The following is a 16,833-nucleotide window of genomic DNA, read 5'->3' on the forward strand; positions in this document are numbered from 1 at the left end:
AGCCTCACCTTGAGGCCTGAGAAAGCAACAGAACAAATAATCCTGAAAACCATTGCCAAATGTATTAAGGACAAGAGGATAGTTGGGAGTCATCAGTATGGATTTATCAACCAGACAGAACACCTTACACCTGACCCATGTGACAACTGTCTACGATGAGATAATTGGGTTAGTTGAAGGGAGAAATCAGTGGATGTTGTTTATCTTGACTTTGAGACTTTCAGCACTGTTTCCTCTAACACACTTCACAGTGCTAAGTCCAGCTGGAGGCCACCACCAGAGAGGTATACCCCAGGGCTTGATTTAAAATAAAACCACAACCCAACCTCCATTCCCAAGAACTCATCAAAATCCTGCACCCTTTGGGATCAAGTATTCTCTCTGCTGATCCCATGAGATTTACAAAATTGAGTTTTAAATGATGGTGTACATTTATATTTTTGAATAGTAACTACCAGGTTGGGACAATAACCTGGGATTGTGTGGTCATGGACAAGGAGAACTAGAGTTTGCTGCAGCCTTTAAATCGGTGCCCCCAAACAGCCCAGACTTTCTTTTTTTTCCAAAATTAATAGTGAATGAGACCTCATATTTAAAATTATCATGATCTCCTTTTCTTTTGAAGGATTGATGGCATTTCTTCCCCTTATCTCCCATGTCAGATCCTCTTAGATTATGATTTCTCCACATAGATTCAAGCAAATAGTGGTAGCGTGACCCCATACCCTATCGCATTCCCCAATTCCAAAATAAAAAGGATTAAAAAGTTATCCAGTTGTTTACAAAGAAGCTAGTCATGGGGGCAGAAATATAAAGGAATGGATGCCTACAGCCTACCCTCCTCTCATAAACAGAAATTTAAAAATTGTGTATATTACGAATGAGATTGTACATATAAGCAGATGGCAAAACTTCTCCAGTTTTATGTATTAAACACAATTACATCTGTCTTCTGCATAGTATTGTGAGATTGTATCCACCTCTCTTCTATTGGACCATACCATCACTGTAAAAGAGTCAAGTTTATCCTCTTTACAGAAGCCTCCAGAACATTTTTAACTGAAAACATACTTTTATATACTTAACAGCTTAGAAAGAGATCAGTTAATCCTTTCTTATTCAAAGACCTAATTGTCTCCCCATCTGCACAGACTTCTTCAGTCTCACTGGAGTCCTGGAGCTCACTTGGAAATTCTCAGGAGCTTGCTGAAATGCATAGCTGATACACGCAATAGTAACTTTTTAAAGAGAAATACTTTATATCCCTTCTCAAACATGGAATACTCAGATCTCATTTTGCTTTCTTTTCTTCAGAACTTTTGTAAGTGCCTTTTATCTCCAGAAGGAGCTGCATTGTTCCACATAGGACACATTGGCTCTTTTACTGGAAAAGCTGCAAAGATATTTCGCAGGAGAAAACTCCTCATATCTGTGCTTTGCAGTGCATGGCTTTTTAATTATTTTTAACCTATGACTACACGACATTCTAAGCAAGTTTTTTTCTAGTTATCTCTGCTTATATAATTCTAACACTTGTCAGTTCTTTGAGCCAAGCACTGATTTGTTCTTTGTCCTTAGGAAAGAACACTGTTTGCCAAGGTCTAAGTAAAGGGTGATTTCAGGCTTATATAAGGCATTAAATTCATGAAAAGGAGATAAAACAGCAGAGGCTAAGGGCTTAGGAATGGTAATGTCATACAACATACATCACATTGCAGCTGATTTGGTATGATTCTGAGAGCTTTACTGATGGCAGAAAACACTATTTGGACCATATAACTTAAACATTTAGAGGCTAGCAAGAATACCAGAGTGCAATCTAGTTTCTAGGATGACCACTAGGATAATTTCCAGGATAATCCACTGTCATTTGGAAATGAAAATTATGTTAAGACCAAACCACAGTATCACTGGTTCTACTCAGAAACAAAGGGCTTAGGTGTATCCTAATATTCTCAAATCACACTATTTACTGCCTGTATCTGCACAAAGCTTTCGTTGTATCTGGTAACTTTCAAAAGAAAGGAAAAAGCACAAAGTAAATACCAGTAGCATAAGATCAAGAGAAAAGAAAGCATCCAATGTCCTTTTCCTTACTAAGAGGAATACTAAAGAAAGAAATTAGCCAGTAAGTACTCGGCAGAGATGCTAAGAGATAACACACAGGAAAGCCTACCTGAATTTTGCCTTTTCTAAAAAAGAATGCAGTAGCAATAAAAACAGGATGAGAACGAAGAACAGAACAGAGAACAAGATCTATAAAGATATGCATTAGACTCAGCTAATTGAAACTCATCGTTCCAGGGTATCCAATGGAGTGGCTGAAGTAACATCAGAACAGTCAGCGATCCTGAGAAATGATGGAGAATGGGCAAGCTCCAAAATCCTGGGCAACTGCCTTTTTAAAAAGAGGGAGAGATAGAACCACAGAAGCATATACAGGTCAACTTAACTTCAATTCTACCCAATAAATAAATAAAAATCAGCCTATTTGTAAACATTTAAAAGATGCAATAGATAACAGCAGGCCTAGATTAGCCAAGTTTTCAAGATCTGTCAAGCCAATTTAATGTTCTTCAACATACATTTCACACAGACTGGCAGTAGTTTGGAAAAGGGACAAGCTTATGACCATGTACTATAGAAAGTTAGGACATACTTTGATGAAATTACAGGAAAGGGTAGAAAAAGAGGGAGGCATGCAAATCACTGGAAAACAACAGATAGAAAGGTAAGCAAGTAACAGTTAATACATTCAAAACAGATGTTGTACAGGTATTTTCAGGCTCTACCTTAATCTAATTCCTTTAAAATACTTATTAACAGTTTGAATGATGATATAATGTATATCTGTGTAAAAAACATGCAAGCAAAGCCTATCAGAAGTCACATTTGGAGAAAGGCTAAGTTTGAAGAGTTTTTGGAATAGAGGAAAAAAATCATTTCTAACAAATTCAAGTGGCAAAAGGTCACTGCACACAGAACGGCACTGTGTGCCTGCTGGAGATGGAAATGATGAACTTGAATTGCTAGTAGAAAGGTGGTTACACACTGGAAAAGGTTTTTAATTTCTGGGATGTTCTAGTATTGCAATAGTCCCTGAAATCAGCCATTCGAGCTTCATCAGTGCAAGCTTTTAAGTTAAAAACAAACCAAACACACCAAAAATAGGGTATCAAGACTTAAATTGAGTTGAACCTACTTTAGGAAAGAAGATGGACTAAGTTACTTTTTGATTTCCCTTCTATGACATTTCTGTCATTGTTTTCCGTACAGTTACTGTGTGAAAACATTCTACTTTACTAGAACATCCAATTCCATTCCAATTTTCTGAAAACTAGAGAACAACAGATAAGTATCTGCTTTCAATCTTCTGGAATACTCAACAATTCCTCGTAAATGTTTCCAGACCAGCAGTGTTAAAGTGAACTGCGTAAACATGCAAAATTAGCACAGAAAATCTTCCATCACTTTAAGCACCTCCAGAATCGATGCTCGGTATGCTGAAGATTTTTTTATGAATGAATTAATTTCTTGTGACAGAGGAATGACGCTTTCTATATATAATGAAAAACATATTAAGGCTTTAATAGCTGTGGTAGAATTAATTCAATGCATCAATTACTGTGGGATCCTGTCGTTACTTGAAAGAAGGACTACTTATGAATTATTTTTTACTACTTTACTTCTCTGTACGTGTAATTTCATTCTGTTTATGTGAATGGGCTCTATAGTGAAGTGATTTATGCTTAACTTTGAGATATATATAGACATACAAAGTAGAAGACAAGAGACATCTCTCAGAGCACTACTTTGATACAGGGCTGAAGGGGTGATCCTGCAAAGAAGCTCACACCACACTTTATGTGGGAAGCATCATTATTCTACAATGTCTCTGTATTTTACTTCAGGCAGACACAATGAGCTAGCTGGATAGTCAAAATGAAGTTAAGCAGAACTGAGAACCTAAAAACATCATCTAATAAATTTGTCCATTTCCCCTGAACTTGGTCTTTTAGGTCACTTACGCAGACCCTGCGTAAGTGCTGCAAGTATCTTGACACCCATCCCGTACCTGAACGGGATGCAGAAGCCAGGCACAAACAAAAGCACACAGACCAATGCTTATGCCACAATCAAGCAGCAGTGGTACCTAAAAGAAAGATGGGATGACAACTTCCACCATGGGTGCTAGAAATTCCTTTGTATCGTTCATGGATGCTGCAACACCGCACTTGTCCTGGCATCTCACCGTAGTAAGTATCAGATTCAGGCTTTTTCTTTAAAGAATACATTTTTTGCAGTTCTTATTTGTTATTCTGACTGACATAGTGCCAAGTCTTTGGATTTAAGAAAGGTCTAGAGGCATCTAAGCACACACATACTGCTATCAAAGGGAAACAGTACTGTTCTGCTATCAGAGTGCATAAAAAAGGGTAAAGACTAACTGAGCTTGACTGAACACTTGAAGACTACTGTGGACAAACAGCATCTGCTGTGACTATGAAGCGAAGGAATAGCTAATGGATGTGTTTCATGATAAGCTTGCCATACTGGGACCAGAATGAGAACGTGAGCATATAATGTTGCATGAAAGAAACCAAGTATTTGAAGGACAACACAAACTGAAAATGCCACAAGTGTTACCTACCTCCCACTTGTATTTAAATACAGTTCCCTTTTCATAGAAGAGGTGCGTGTATGTGTGTGTATTTTTCACACCACATTTATTATAAACAATGAACCAATACATTGACAACCATGAGAAATTAAAGAGGCATTGGAATAGAGGCACTGTATTAGCACAAGTACTAAACCAAAATCCAAGCATGCTAGCGGAGAAAACATACTATGCAGAATTTCTCAATGGCACCTGAGAAATAGCAAGGGGCTATATATGTGTGTACATATATATATGTGTGTGTGTGTGTATTTAACAATGATAAACAGAACATGTACACTGATCATCAGCATAGTAAAAGTACCAAGGAACTGAAACTGAACCTACTTTTCCCAACCTTCAGTGTCAGGTTATTCAAAAGCTTTGTATACAAAAAACTGAACATAAGAATCATTTATAAGTCTGTCAGACAGAGTTTCTTGCGAAAATTAGTGGAAAGCAGTTTGGGATAGACTAATGAAGACTTCAAGCCCAGGTGCAGTCTTACTCAAAATTTAAGATGTGTGAATTTAGGGGGGGGGAACAGATTGATACATTATACTGCTTGTAAGCAAAGCAGTGATAGAGTTTAATTCAGAATGCTGCATGCAGTACTTTTCACTGAGACAGAATGAGCAGAAATGGAGGATTTCAGAAGAAGGAATAACAGAGCAAAGTACTTTAGAAAACAAACTCTCTCTTAAAGAAGCAAATGGTCAGTTCTCTTCTTAGAGCACAGCTATACCGCTCTGTTTATCCTTGGGAAGTGAGTCGCTGTGGAAGAAACCAGCCATCACTAGAGAGTGTCTCCTGATTTCCCGTGCAATCCCTTCTGAAAGGTGCTGGAGTCAGTCACTTCGGAGCACAAGCAGGCACGTTAAGGTTTTTTTTTTTCTTTTCTTTTTTTTTCTTTTTTTAAAGCACAGATTATTATTTTTTTTTTTTTTTAAAAAAAGCACAGATTTTGGAAGCACTGGGAACATCTCTAAATCGTGGATGCCGAGAAAAAATAAGTAATGTTTTGAGAATATGAGCCTAAGGACCACACACAGATTTCACTTGGATTCTGGTGAAAACCCGAGGATGTTTATACCTAGGTGTGTTTGGGGTTTATTGCCTGTTTAACTCTCTGAACTCGCTCTTTTTCGCTCTGTGCAGGTGAGCCCCGGAGCCGTGCAGCTGGATGCTCCAGGCACACATCGCAGCAGCCCCACAGAAGTTACGGACTCCTTGCGGTGCCAGCGAGCTCCTTCCCCCTAGGTATGCGGCTGGGCCTTCGCTTCCGACAGCACACATCCAGGCCAAAGGCCACCAGCAGAACCCGGCACCAAGATTTCCAAAAAAACGCGCGTTTGAGGCAAAACCAGCCCCAAACCAGGCAGCACTTAGCTGCCAGGACCTCGCTCACTGCGCCCCCCCCCTCAGGTCCCGCCCCCCACCATTACACCCGCCCCCTCACGCAGGCCCCGCCCATTGGAGCCACTCACTGCGCGGCGGCCGCGGGGCGGCGACGGGCGGCGGTTCCGCCATGCGGGCGCGGTTCCGTTCCTCTGTCCGGGGGGCTCCGGCAGCCGGGGGGGAGGAACCCGGGGGTGTCCGGAGGGCAGCGCAGCGGCGAGGCGAGGCGAAGTGGGGCTGGGCGGGCGGGGCGCGAACTTGCAGTGGCGTGAAGAAGCGCGCATGCGCAGTGCTGCGCGCGGGGGCTATGCGCGCATGCGCGGTGCCGCCGGCTGCTGAGGGGAACTCGGGGCGTTGTGAGGGGGTCGTTGTCTGCGCAGCGCCTGTCCTCACGCGGGGAGTGTTTCGTCCTCACGTAGCTCTCCAGACGCAGTTAAAACATCGCTTCTGAAGTACTTCTGCAGATGGAAGACAGGACAACTGTTATCCTAACCTAGTCGAGAGTCAATGTGTTCAAGTAGAAATTTGAAAATAGTGTAATCATCTAAATTGCCTCAATGTAAAATGGATTTTAAAAATATTAAAAGTACGTATTTCACAACATACGGTATCTGAATGCAATGTATTTGTACAGAAACAATAATCGTGCCCACCTGCATTACCACAGAATCGTTAAGGATGGAAAAGACCTCCAAGATCATCTGCTCCAACCATCCCCGTACCACCAATGTCACCTGCTAAGCCATGTCCCCAAGCACCACGTCCAGCCTTTCCTTGAACACCCCCAGGGATGGTGACTCCACCACCCCCCTGGGCAACACGTTCCAGTGCCTGACTGCTCTTTCTGAGAAGAAATTTCTTAACCGCAGTGGTACTGACTATATGGATCTAGGGGATAACATGAGCCTACCAGACACTCAAGTATTTATTACACTTTTCTCAGTTACATATATAAAAGAAAATCCCATCACTCAGTGAAAAATGACCATAACTGTTTTCCCCTCTAAGTGGACACTGACCTCCATGATTATCATCTGAGGCTCCTGAGGTTCATCTGCTCAGAGGCTGGCACCTGGCTGTCACAGGCGTCACAGGAATTACTTGCAGGCAGTTACGTACAAAGAGAGAGGTGGTTTTAATATATGCACACTGATCATGAGATACATCCATGTAACCTTTGCACCCTGAGTACTCAAGATACCACTTAATGTACAGTCTTTTTTTTTTTTTTTTTTTTTTTTTTTTAATGGAATGATGCAAAATATATGGATCCATTTATTTAATAATTTCTATATAACTAAATAATGTGGGCCCGTACACACTGCATGAAGACTCTCATTGCATTTTTTAAAAAATATATATAAATAATCCACCCACAGTCCATAAAGTCATTGGCAAGATTCAGATTACAGAGACACATTCAATTCCTTTTTTTCAGTCTCAGTGTTGGCCTTGGTTGGCTACTAAATCACTTCAGCTTTGTTTCAGTATGAAGTTGCACTATTTGATTACCAATATGTGGGGATTTTTTACAGTTACATATCTCATTGCTACTATTACTTCAGATTCCTGCCTTTCTTTACCTTTAATTGTCAGGACAATAAATTCAGCTGTATGTGTTCCCTACAAAAAGCTTGCACCAACAGTGCTGCACCAGTGCAAAGCACTCACAACAGTATAATTTGTTCTGGATTTTAGAATTCCTGTGAAGCATCTGACAGGAATAAAACACAGGACACTTTTCCACACCTGGCTACACCTCCTTTAGCAAGAGCACTAACTGAGGCCTGCACAAATCATCCTATTTCTTCATCAGTTCTTTGTGCTGGGTAAAGGCACCTGCATACTCTCCTCAAAGACTGCTTCCAGCCCAGGCAGGAGTGATCTCCGCATCACTCTTTAGCTCTTTGAAGACACCTATTGTAGAAACAGAAAGGGCAGGGGAGGAATAACTTTGTGATCGCCTGCCTAGGATTAGTCCTCACTCTCCCCAAAGGATTTTCAGGTTGCTGAACAGCTTCCTCAGGTTGCACAGGGAACTGAACTTGCCCTAAACAAGTGGTTTTCGACAAACGTGACTGTCTCCCAAACCACCTTTGCATGCACCCCAGCACCAGTTCCCCCAGTGTCCTGCACCAGTGCTAAAAATGACATGCCTGGGAATCGCAGCATTTCCTGGCTGCATGCAAGTTCCATCATATACTGGCTTCATGGCACAAAAAAAATAAAAATGCTGCAGCTTCTTGCAGTGTTATATTACTCAGCACATAAAACTTTTTCGTATCAAACTTTATGTATCACATTTAAACAATCTTTCCTAAAGACACATTAGAATGGAGAATGTTGGCAACAAACCAAATGGCCCCTATGGCCACATTCTTTAACAATTTGCTAGGATTTCTTGAAATTAAGTAGTAGAGCAGGCACTAAAACAAGGTAGTAAACAACTGAGTGCTAAAGCTCTCCATGAGCTCAGAGGCTGGCCGTTTCCAAAGCACTAAAACCCCAAAACAAACACGGGGAAGTTTCTCCCAGCTCCTCTTCACAAAACAAATTACGTCAAAAATACATGGCACATCACTTTAAGGGCTTTGGATTCTTAAATTTGTCTCATCCGTGAACACAGAACACAGTGACATTTAAACAGGCCTGAAGGAAAATATTTGTTTCCTACCTGAGCTTTCTGATGCAGCAGCTTTAGGACTGCAGGCAGCAGCCTCCCCTAGCAACAGGCTGCCCGGGGAGCCTCTGCCTCTGGGTGTTAAAGAGAAAGAGCCAGATTCTCCTCCTTAAGCTGCTAAAGAAGACTTAATTAATTTTATTATTATTATTATTATTTTCTTTCAACAGTTTCTTTTACATAAGAGGGAAAGGGAAAGTCTCGAATAAACTGCTGGGAGGATAAGAAGTGATTGCACCTCCTGCAGACAGCAACTCACCCCAAGTACTGCAGTGACTCGAGAAAGGAATATCCATTGCATATTTTTTTGCAGGATCATGAGTGGTTATTTTAGATTAAAATACAATAAAGACGGTCACTCTCCCTAACTTTCAGTACTGAACTTTGCTAAATAATCAGACTGGTTTCTGTGTACTTCCTCTGTAACTACAGGAGAGGCACAGATGCTCCTTGGGCCATGTAAGATTCAGAGCAGTGAAGATATATTCCTGACTCCCTCCCTCTGATGACTAAAGAGGTATCCTAAACCTCTAATTTAGCCAGTATGCCAACATTCAAACAAGTAAAACATTTCTAGATGAATTTCACTCTGAAAAAAATCCCCGACATTGGTCACGTAGGGATAAATCCTTAAAGTGAGCAGTTATTAGCCAATTATTTTTCAGGCTCTGTCTCTGTTTTCCAGTGCATGAAAGTACTCAGAGTATTAACCGAGCTGTTCTGAGGGGATGACTATGTATTATTCTTTGCAGATGGTCTTTACAAATCAACGGAAGCTTCAGCAAACTTCTTAGTGTGCAATTTTTGAGAAAAGTAGTGGGAAACAGCACAGTAAAAAATAAAGTGTCACCTCTCAGCAGCTGTAATTTGCAGATTTTTTTTTTTTTTTTTTTTTTTTTCTCCCACCAGACCATGAATAGAAAGGCATCAGTTCTGAGTCTGGAGAAGGCAGATTGTGAAACTGCAGTAAGAAGGCAAATCATAACTTTATTTAAGAAGTTACCATTATACTTTCATACTTCTGTGGCAGAACAGAAGAGGAATGTCAAGGCTTCATTAAGATTGTTCTAGAGACTGCTTGAAGGGAAATACAGCCTTAACCCCTGGCTACAGAGGCAGCGGAGGGATGGCTTATCTGCTTGTTAAATGCTCACAACCAGCTTGTCTAGATAATTGGAATGGCAGAAATCTGTCAGCAATGCTGTCAGTTTGTAGAAATGTGGATTGTCTTATATACAGTTAGTAATTTTTATAGGAACGAGGCAATTTACAGCATTCCTATCCAATCTGAGGAGGTCTTTGCTGCTGCACCAAATTGCTAAAAAGTAATTTTGTATGTTAGCATTTGTATCAGTACCTTAAGTACAACCAGAATAAACAACATTGCAGTAACTAAATGGAGTTGTTACTAGACCTATTTATAATTGTTCCCGTATAAACAGCCTCTATAACATCTGAAGGTCTGTTATTGCAGCATTTTAATAGCTGGAATCACATGAAAAGAGATGGCTGAATTGTTTCCTATTTCTGAACACTGTTATAAAAAGGAAATCATGGGAAGAAGTAAACAGTCACAGGAGATAAAAAGATTGGGAGTCTGCATGTTTAATTAAATTAAGAGGAACTATCACGGACAGAAAGCAGTGACACGACAACATCTTTTAAGAATGGGGCAGAAATGTTACCAGAAGACAGGTTTCTGAAGGTGACACGTAGGGTACACGGTTGCTGGTATCTCCTAAGTCTCATCGTATCTGCGACTGTGGAAACAGACGATCGGGCGAGTGAGCCTTCGTACAGACTTTGGCTACAATTCAGGTTGAACATCTTGTTTTGCTAATAAGCCTGTGTCCCAGCAATCTCTTCCAGTCTCAGGAACAGTTGTGCAAACAGTTGAAATGATGGACAAATACGAGCTGCGTTATGGAAGGAACGTTAGTATCATACCCTAAAGGAGCAGTGGGGGGCCTCTGCTCAACAGGACGGAAAGCTGCAGGATGTAAAAACACATGTCAAGACAAGACTGCACGCACAGGAGAGAGACAGAATTCAAGCCGTATATGTTTTCTGCAGCAGAAAGCAACACATTTATCTCAGTCAGTATTATAAAAACAACTGCAAACCCAGTGTCTTTGATTGCACTGGACAGCACATCCAGTGCTCCTGATAAGATGATGTGAGAAGCTCCCCTTTTCTAGGTGCCATACTGTCACTGCTGGGCATACTGTCACCGCTAGCTCCAGAGCTCTGTATCTTACAAGGTGGGCACAACTTCTACAAAATAAAAGTACATGTATTATCAGAATAACAATTTGAACTGCTATATGCAGCTCTGCATGGATCTCAATTTCAGAGAGCATAGGAAGAAGGGAGGACAAACTCTGCTTGGCTTAATTATTTTAAACTGATTGCAACTACTCCAGCATGACAGAATTCACAAATAAAAGCCCGTGAAATTTGTCACACATGGAGGGGAAATCAGTGTTCACTTACCAGAACATCTGCGAGAAGATGAGTAAATGCAGAGGAAAAAGGAGGAAAGCCTGCTGCTTTGACATCAGCATCAGTAATAGACAAATTTTCAGATGATTAAAGAGGTTGTTTTTCAGCCCAAAGTTATAAATTCTTTCCACTGTCTTCCAAACCTAGGAATAACAGTTGAATGAAAGTACAGAAAGAAAAAGCACTGCTGGTAAATTTCCTTCATACAATTCACTCAGTTCTAGAAATCTCATCTGCTTCTTGCTAAGAGTTCACTTTTAAAGCCTCCTGAGAAACAGGATTTGTTTATGTCTTACAAGAATTCAATATTTCTCGTCCCTGTGTTAAAGTGACAGAAGCAGGGCTATTATTTGACAGAAACAATTTTTTGAACATGGTGTTATGTCTTATATTGTGTTTAAGATTCTGACAGGTGCTTTAAATTTCCAACAAATTTGTCATTTATTTGTAATTCTTAAAAACCCTTAAATATGTTGAATTTGGGGACGTGTGAATTATCTAGCCCACCTTCATATACTGTAAAATCTTCTGGAGGGCAGCCAAGTTACTGCAGTGGAGGTTGTCCCAGAAGGACCTGGAGCAATATTTTAGGAAAGGTCTGACAGAAGTCACCTGCATCATTTTATGGGTACTTCTGTGTTCTTCTCATCAATCTGCACCTTCCAATTGTGAGGCATATAAATCACCACATTAAATTACACCAATTCTTCGACTAACAGCAGAAGTCATACTTAGCTTTTGCCATCTCAAAGTTAAATGCTAACCTAGGTTAGTCACATAGTTACGGGTAGTGTGAAGAGACAGGTACCTCCGGATTCTTCTTAAAGCAGGTGTCGAATACATCGTTGTCCAAACTGAGATTGACCCCACCTATTTCTTTGCACTGATGGCAGAAAAGCTACCAACTAATTTAGCCTAGGCAATGAGCTTTTAGAGATTAATGTCAGGTAAGATAAATTTCACACTAATGCCTGCTGCTGCAGGAAAAGTCTCCATATAGGAAATACTTCTATTGTAGGTCTTCCAGCAAGTAGCTGCTGGATCGTACCAAAATAATTACATGTGGAATTGAGGGATGTAAACCAAATGCCAAGTAATCCAAGGCACCTTTTTCTCTGTATATATTTACTATTAAAATATAAATGTCCAATATATCTACTTGTTTTTTCTTTTGCTTTAGGTAGTAACTTTGATGAATCGATCTGATGTGTGCATCCAGACAAAACCGAGTGTCCATGAGAATACTGAGAATTTCAGCAAAGTGCTTGGATCTTTCTTTGTGCTGCTGTTGGGAAGAATCATGCCTCTGAAATTCAGAAATACTGACATAACCTTGGTTTGGACTGCTGACTTAAGGAGTTACATGGAAATGAATATAACCTCTAAATGCTCTGTAAGCTGGAGTCTAAATGGTTTGCACTGAAATGAATAAATTGCTTCTTGAAAGCAGTGTATTACTCATTGAGAAAGATATACCTATTGAATGAAGCAGCAGCAGTGCAGCTCAGCAGGTGAAATATCATCAGCCTGATGTGATACATTGCTTTCTCAACTCTATTTATCTTCTATTTACTCTCATGTATTATTTCTTGGATGGAATTCATCACCTACAGAAATAAATATATTACAGAAGCCGCATTTCCACATAAAACTAAACTTCCTACTGACTAAATTGCCTAGTGTGTCAGTGTGGTTATCCTGAGTATGAAGTATGTGCCAGTGGATAAATTAAACTGATTAGTGAAAAGTGAATGTTTCAGTAAATGTCTTAGTAAATAAATATGATCTGAACCTAGTGGGTGACCCGTGGAAGGTAAATAAAAATAAAATATTATATGAGCTGCAACAACAATAGAAACACACTCAGTAAGGAATGAAATAAGCTGCTTTCCGTATCTTTGCCTATCACCAAAACACAGAAATGCTTTTAGGCAGATTTATGAAGATTTGAGGAACGTAGATAATACTTTCAATCCTGACATCCGTTAGTAACTTTTTCCTTCGTATTGTGCGAGAATTGTGAAAAATTCTTTAGGACTAGTGTTACTTATTGCCTCTGAAATGAATTTATAGCGATATAAACCATATGAAAACCAGCAGTGAGAAAAGTGCATACATATATCTGCATACATATATCCCAAGTAATTTATTTATATATATATTTATATACATATATATAACATATAATTCTCACAAACACCAATCTTAGTGTTGTTTGAGTTCTTCCTGGTGGTATCAGGTTTGTATGAATTCTTGCATCCTCCTTCAGAAAGCCCAAGAGCTGCTGCTGCAATAAAGACATGCTTTCTCCTGGCAGTTTCTCCTGGTGATACTAATTTCTTTCTGCTGGCGGTAGACAAAGTGTAGCTGATGAACTTAGTCCAGATGCCTAACTTCTTGTGCCACTATGGCATGTATGGAATGCCACACATACAGTATAGAAATGTGATTCATTTCAAATTTAATCCTAAAGAGATTCTGGTCTTTGTTATCCTACAATATCTTGAAACCAAACCAAAGCAACCCCCACCTTATGGTATAAATAGTGGGAAGACTTCAGCCCAAGATATTTTCACTATAAATTCAAATTTAGTCAGAGGGAATACACCTAATGAAACATCATGTCATCGAAGTTGATCTATTTTCAAGTAACATAGCAGTAATAGCAATGATTTACTTTAGGAAAATGTCTTGAGATCCTGAATGAGGGCAGGGACATAAGCTACTTGTATACATATGTTGTCCATACATGTAGTAAAAAGATTCTTCTTGCCAAAAACTATAGGAATAATTCATCAGAATTATTTGTTTTTAACAGTTCATGCCAAAATATTAAACTGTTCAAATAGCTACATAATCCAAATGGGAAAACTTAGGAAAGCTAAAATGACTTTTCTATGACTGTACAAACATAAATCTAAAATTATTAAGTAGAGGGAGGCAATAACTCTTGGTTTACTTGTTCCCATGATGTCATTTTCAACATAGGTGTGGTTAAAATATCTCTTTTATATTTCATTCATTTTTACTAAATTATTGCAGGGAAGCAGTGTGATTTAAGTTAGGGTTGCAGCCAGTAACTTTTCATTACAATGCCCCGTTCTTCTCTATTCAATGGTGAAAAATTAGTTTTGTCTGAAAATTTCCAGATTTATGATAATCAACAAGTATGTTTCTCTAAGAGTCAGAAGAAAATCAGTCATGCCGTTTTCTTAAGTATAGTTCATAGGAAATTTTCTAACTTGAAGATGTGAAATATTTGTGAGTGTTGCCATAATAAAAAGTGATTTGTTAGTCCTAACATAAACTCCAATATGAAGTCCAATGTTGTAAACCTATTTCCATATAATTTCCTTAAATTAAATATGTAATGAAATACTTTTATTAGTTGAGTTTGTTGCATAATGCATGTTACAGGCTCGATCCCACATCTACTGTGTGGTCTGGATTTTCTGGGCCTGCTGTGATCCTCTGCTCTCTCCTGGGGAAATTCTCTGCGGGTAGTACTGAGCACTGCTGAGGGCCTTTGCTTGTGCCTTGTGCTGTCACTGCTGGCTGTGAGGAACTGACATAAATCATTGCTGTAAAATGGTGATTGGGCAGAATTTTGCACTCGTTTCGTGCTTGATTTGCAGATGTATAAATGGTTGTACAGTACAATGATGAACTGAATCTCTGTTTTCTTCCATATTTTTCACAGGAAGCAGCCCTTGTATAACACTAATAAATTTGATGTCTAGTTAGAAAAACAATCCATTTTAGTGTTCTACCACACCGTGAAATAAAGTGAGGGTTGTACAGGCATTGCCAATTTGATTTATGGACAGAACTTCACACCTGTTCACTGCATAAGGCAGCAATCACGTACTCAAAGACACACATGTTAATGCATGGGGAAATGAGGGATCAGATGTGGGGGGTGTAGATTAATATGCCATATGTAACTGTACTCCTAACATTTCTTCATTTTTCAGTCTCAGCAGTATTTTTGTGAAATTTCATTTGATTGTAATTTTCTTAATTGAATCAAATGCACAGAAAAGCAAATCAAACCAAACCAAACCAGAACTGAAATTTCCCCCACCTTGTTCATCAAAGAAGTGGGTGGGAGTAGGGGTTGTGTAACACAGACCACTAGCATTTGAAACTATTTGCATAACTGCTAGAAATTACAGATTTCTGCATAGCTGGGTCTAATAAAACCAGATTGTAATTTCCTGCAAAATAAGTGCATCTCTAAAAGTGAAGTAAAAGATGGCCAGTCTTGACTTGAAGGTGTTGAATATTGAAGGGTGTACCCCTAGTTAATTTTTACAGTCGCTGATTGCCACCATTTGTAAAAGGTGTTCCTCATTTCTAGTGGGAATTTTACAGTTTCTCAGTGGTGGGTCTTGCCATGCCCTTATCTGATGGAACAAAGTGCCAGCTACTACCAGAAATCTGCAGACCGTGATCAGGTCACCTCCTAACCTTCCCATTGACAGGAAAACCAAATCGACCTTGTTAGATCTCCTGTGGAAGAACTGCATCTCCACAGGTAGGATTGCAACCATTTTTAAAAGAATTTTTCCAGTATGTTTTTGAGAAATTGACCTAAGTAGCAGTTTCCTAAGTAATACTGCTCCTTAAACCTACTTGTATTTCCAGTGGTCATACACCCAAAGCACTGTGGCAACAGCCTGCTCTTATGACTCACATTAACTGATTATCCATGACGTCCCGTGTATCTTTTCCAAGTTCTCTGATTTCCTGAATGCAATCTTCCATCTCAGATTTGACCTTCATTTATTTTATTGCATTTGGCCATATAAGAATATAAGTAAGCCTACTTTAGTGTTGTGACTCAGTTTGTTCCATATAATTTACTCTCATTACTGTAAAAACTCTTATCAGGTTTTTAGCATCCATAATTTTTTTCAGCAAAAAGTTTTTATTTTCTTCCACATTTTTCACAAAGACATTGAATGGCATGGAAATAATAACAAACCCACTTGGAATTACATTGAAAATACCCGACAGCATACTGATTCTCTATCTGCAAGTTTTCGGTTCTCTCAGTTTTCAATTATTTTATACGCTTAATAACTTTGCTCTGTTCTTTTAAGACTGTGAGGGCAGTCCTCAGCTAGTACAAATCTTCAGGCACTTGTTAGGAGGTTAATTGCTTAGGACTAGAGGGAATGGCCTCAGGTTGTGCCAGGGGAGGTTCAGGTTGGAGATTAGGAGACATTTCTCAGAAAGAGCAGTCAGGCATTGGAACGGGTTGCCCAGGGAGGTAGTGGAGTCACCGTCCCTGGGGGTGTTCAAGGAAAGGTTGGACGTGGTGCTTAGGGACATGGTTTAGTGGGTGACACTGGTGGTAGGGGGATGGTTGGACCACATGATCTTGGAGGGCTTTTCCAACTTTAATGATTCTGTGATTCTATGAATATCTTTTGTTGGTGTAAATATCAGATGAGAATGTGCTTGTGACCTGTTCAGCTGAATCCTGAAGCAGACATTCCATTTTATTCCTTTTTTTTTTTCCCTAAAAAAAAAATATTTTTTCTCTGTTTTTAACGTATTTTCTGTCTTAAAATGACCAAAGATGATA

General features: G+C 39.5%; 1 protein-coding gene across 3 annotated transcripts in view; it reads right to left on the reverse strand.

Annotated features, from left to right (window-relative positions):
* CC2D2A (coiled-coil and C2 domain containing 2A) overlaps positions 1-7,149 on the reverse strand; it is a 58,996-nt gene extending 51,847 nt beyond the window's left edge. Inside the window, exon 1 of one of the 3 annotated variants that reach the window (XM_035323597.1) lies at positions 7,078-7,149. Coding sequence is in view for 2 of the 3 variants with exons in the window: in XM_035323595.1 (XP_035179486.1) it covers positions 6,148-6,190 (43 nt within the window). In the remaining variant the exon portion in view is untranslated. Of the gene's footprint in view, positions 1-6,147; positions 6,223-7,077 lie in introns of those variants that run through there. The other 2 variants (XM_035323595.1, XM_035323596.1) reach the window with 2 other exon arrangements.
* Positions 7,150-16,833: the final 9,684 nt, after the last annotated feature.

This window comes from Oxyura jamaicensis, chromosome 4 (genome assembly GCF_011077185.1).
Source record: "Oxyura jamaicensis isolate SHBP4307 breed ruddy duck chromosome 4, BPBGC_Ojam_1.0, whole genome shotgun sequence".
In the NCBI taxonomy this organism is placed as follows: domain Eukaryota; kingdom Metazoa; phylum Chordata; class Aves; order Anseriformes; family Anatidae; genus Oxyura; species Oxyura jamaicensis.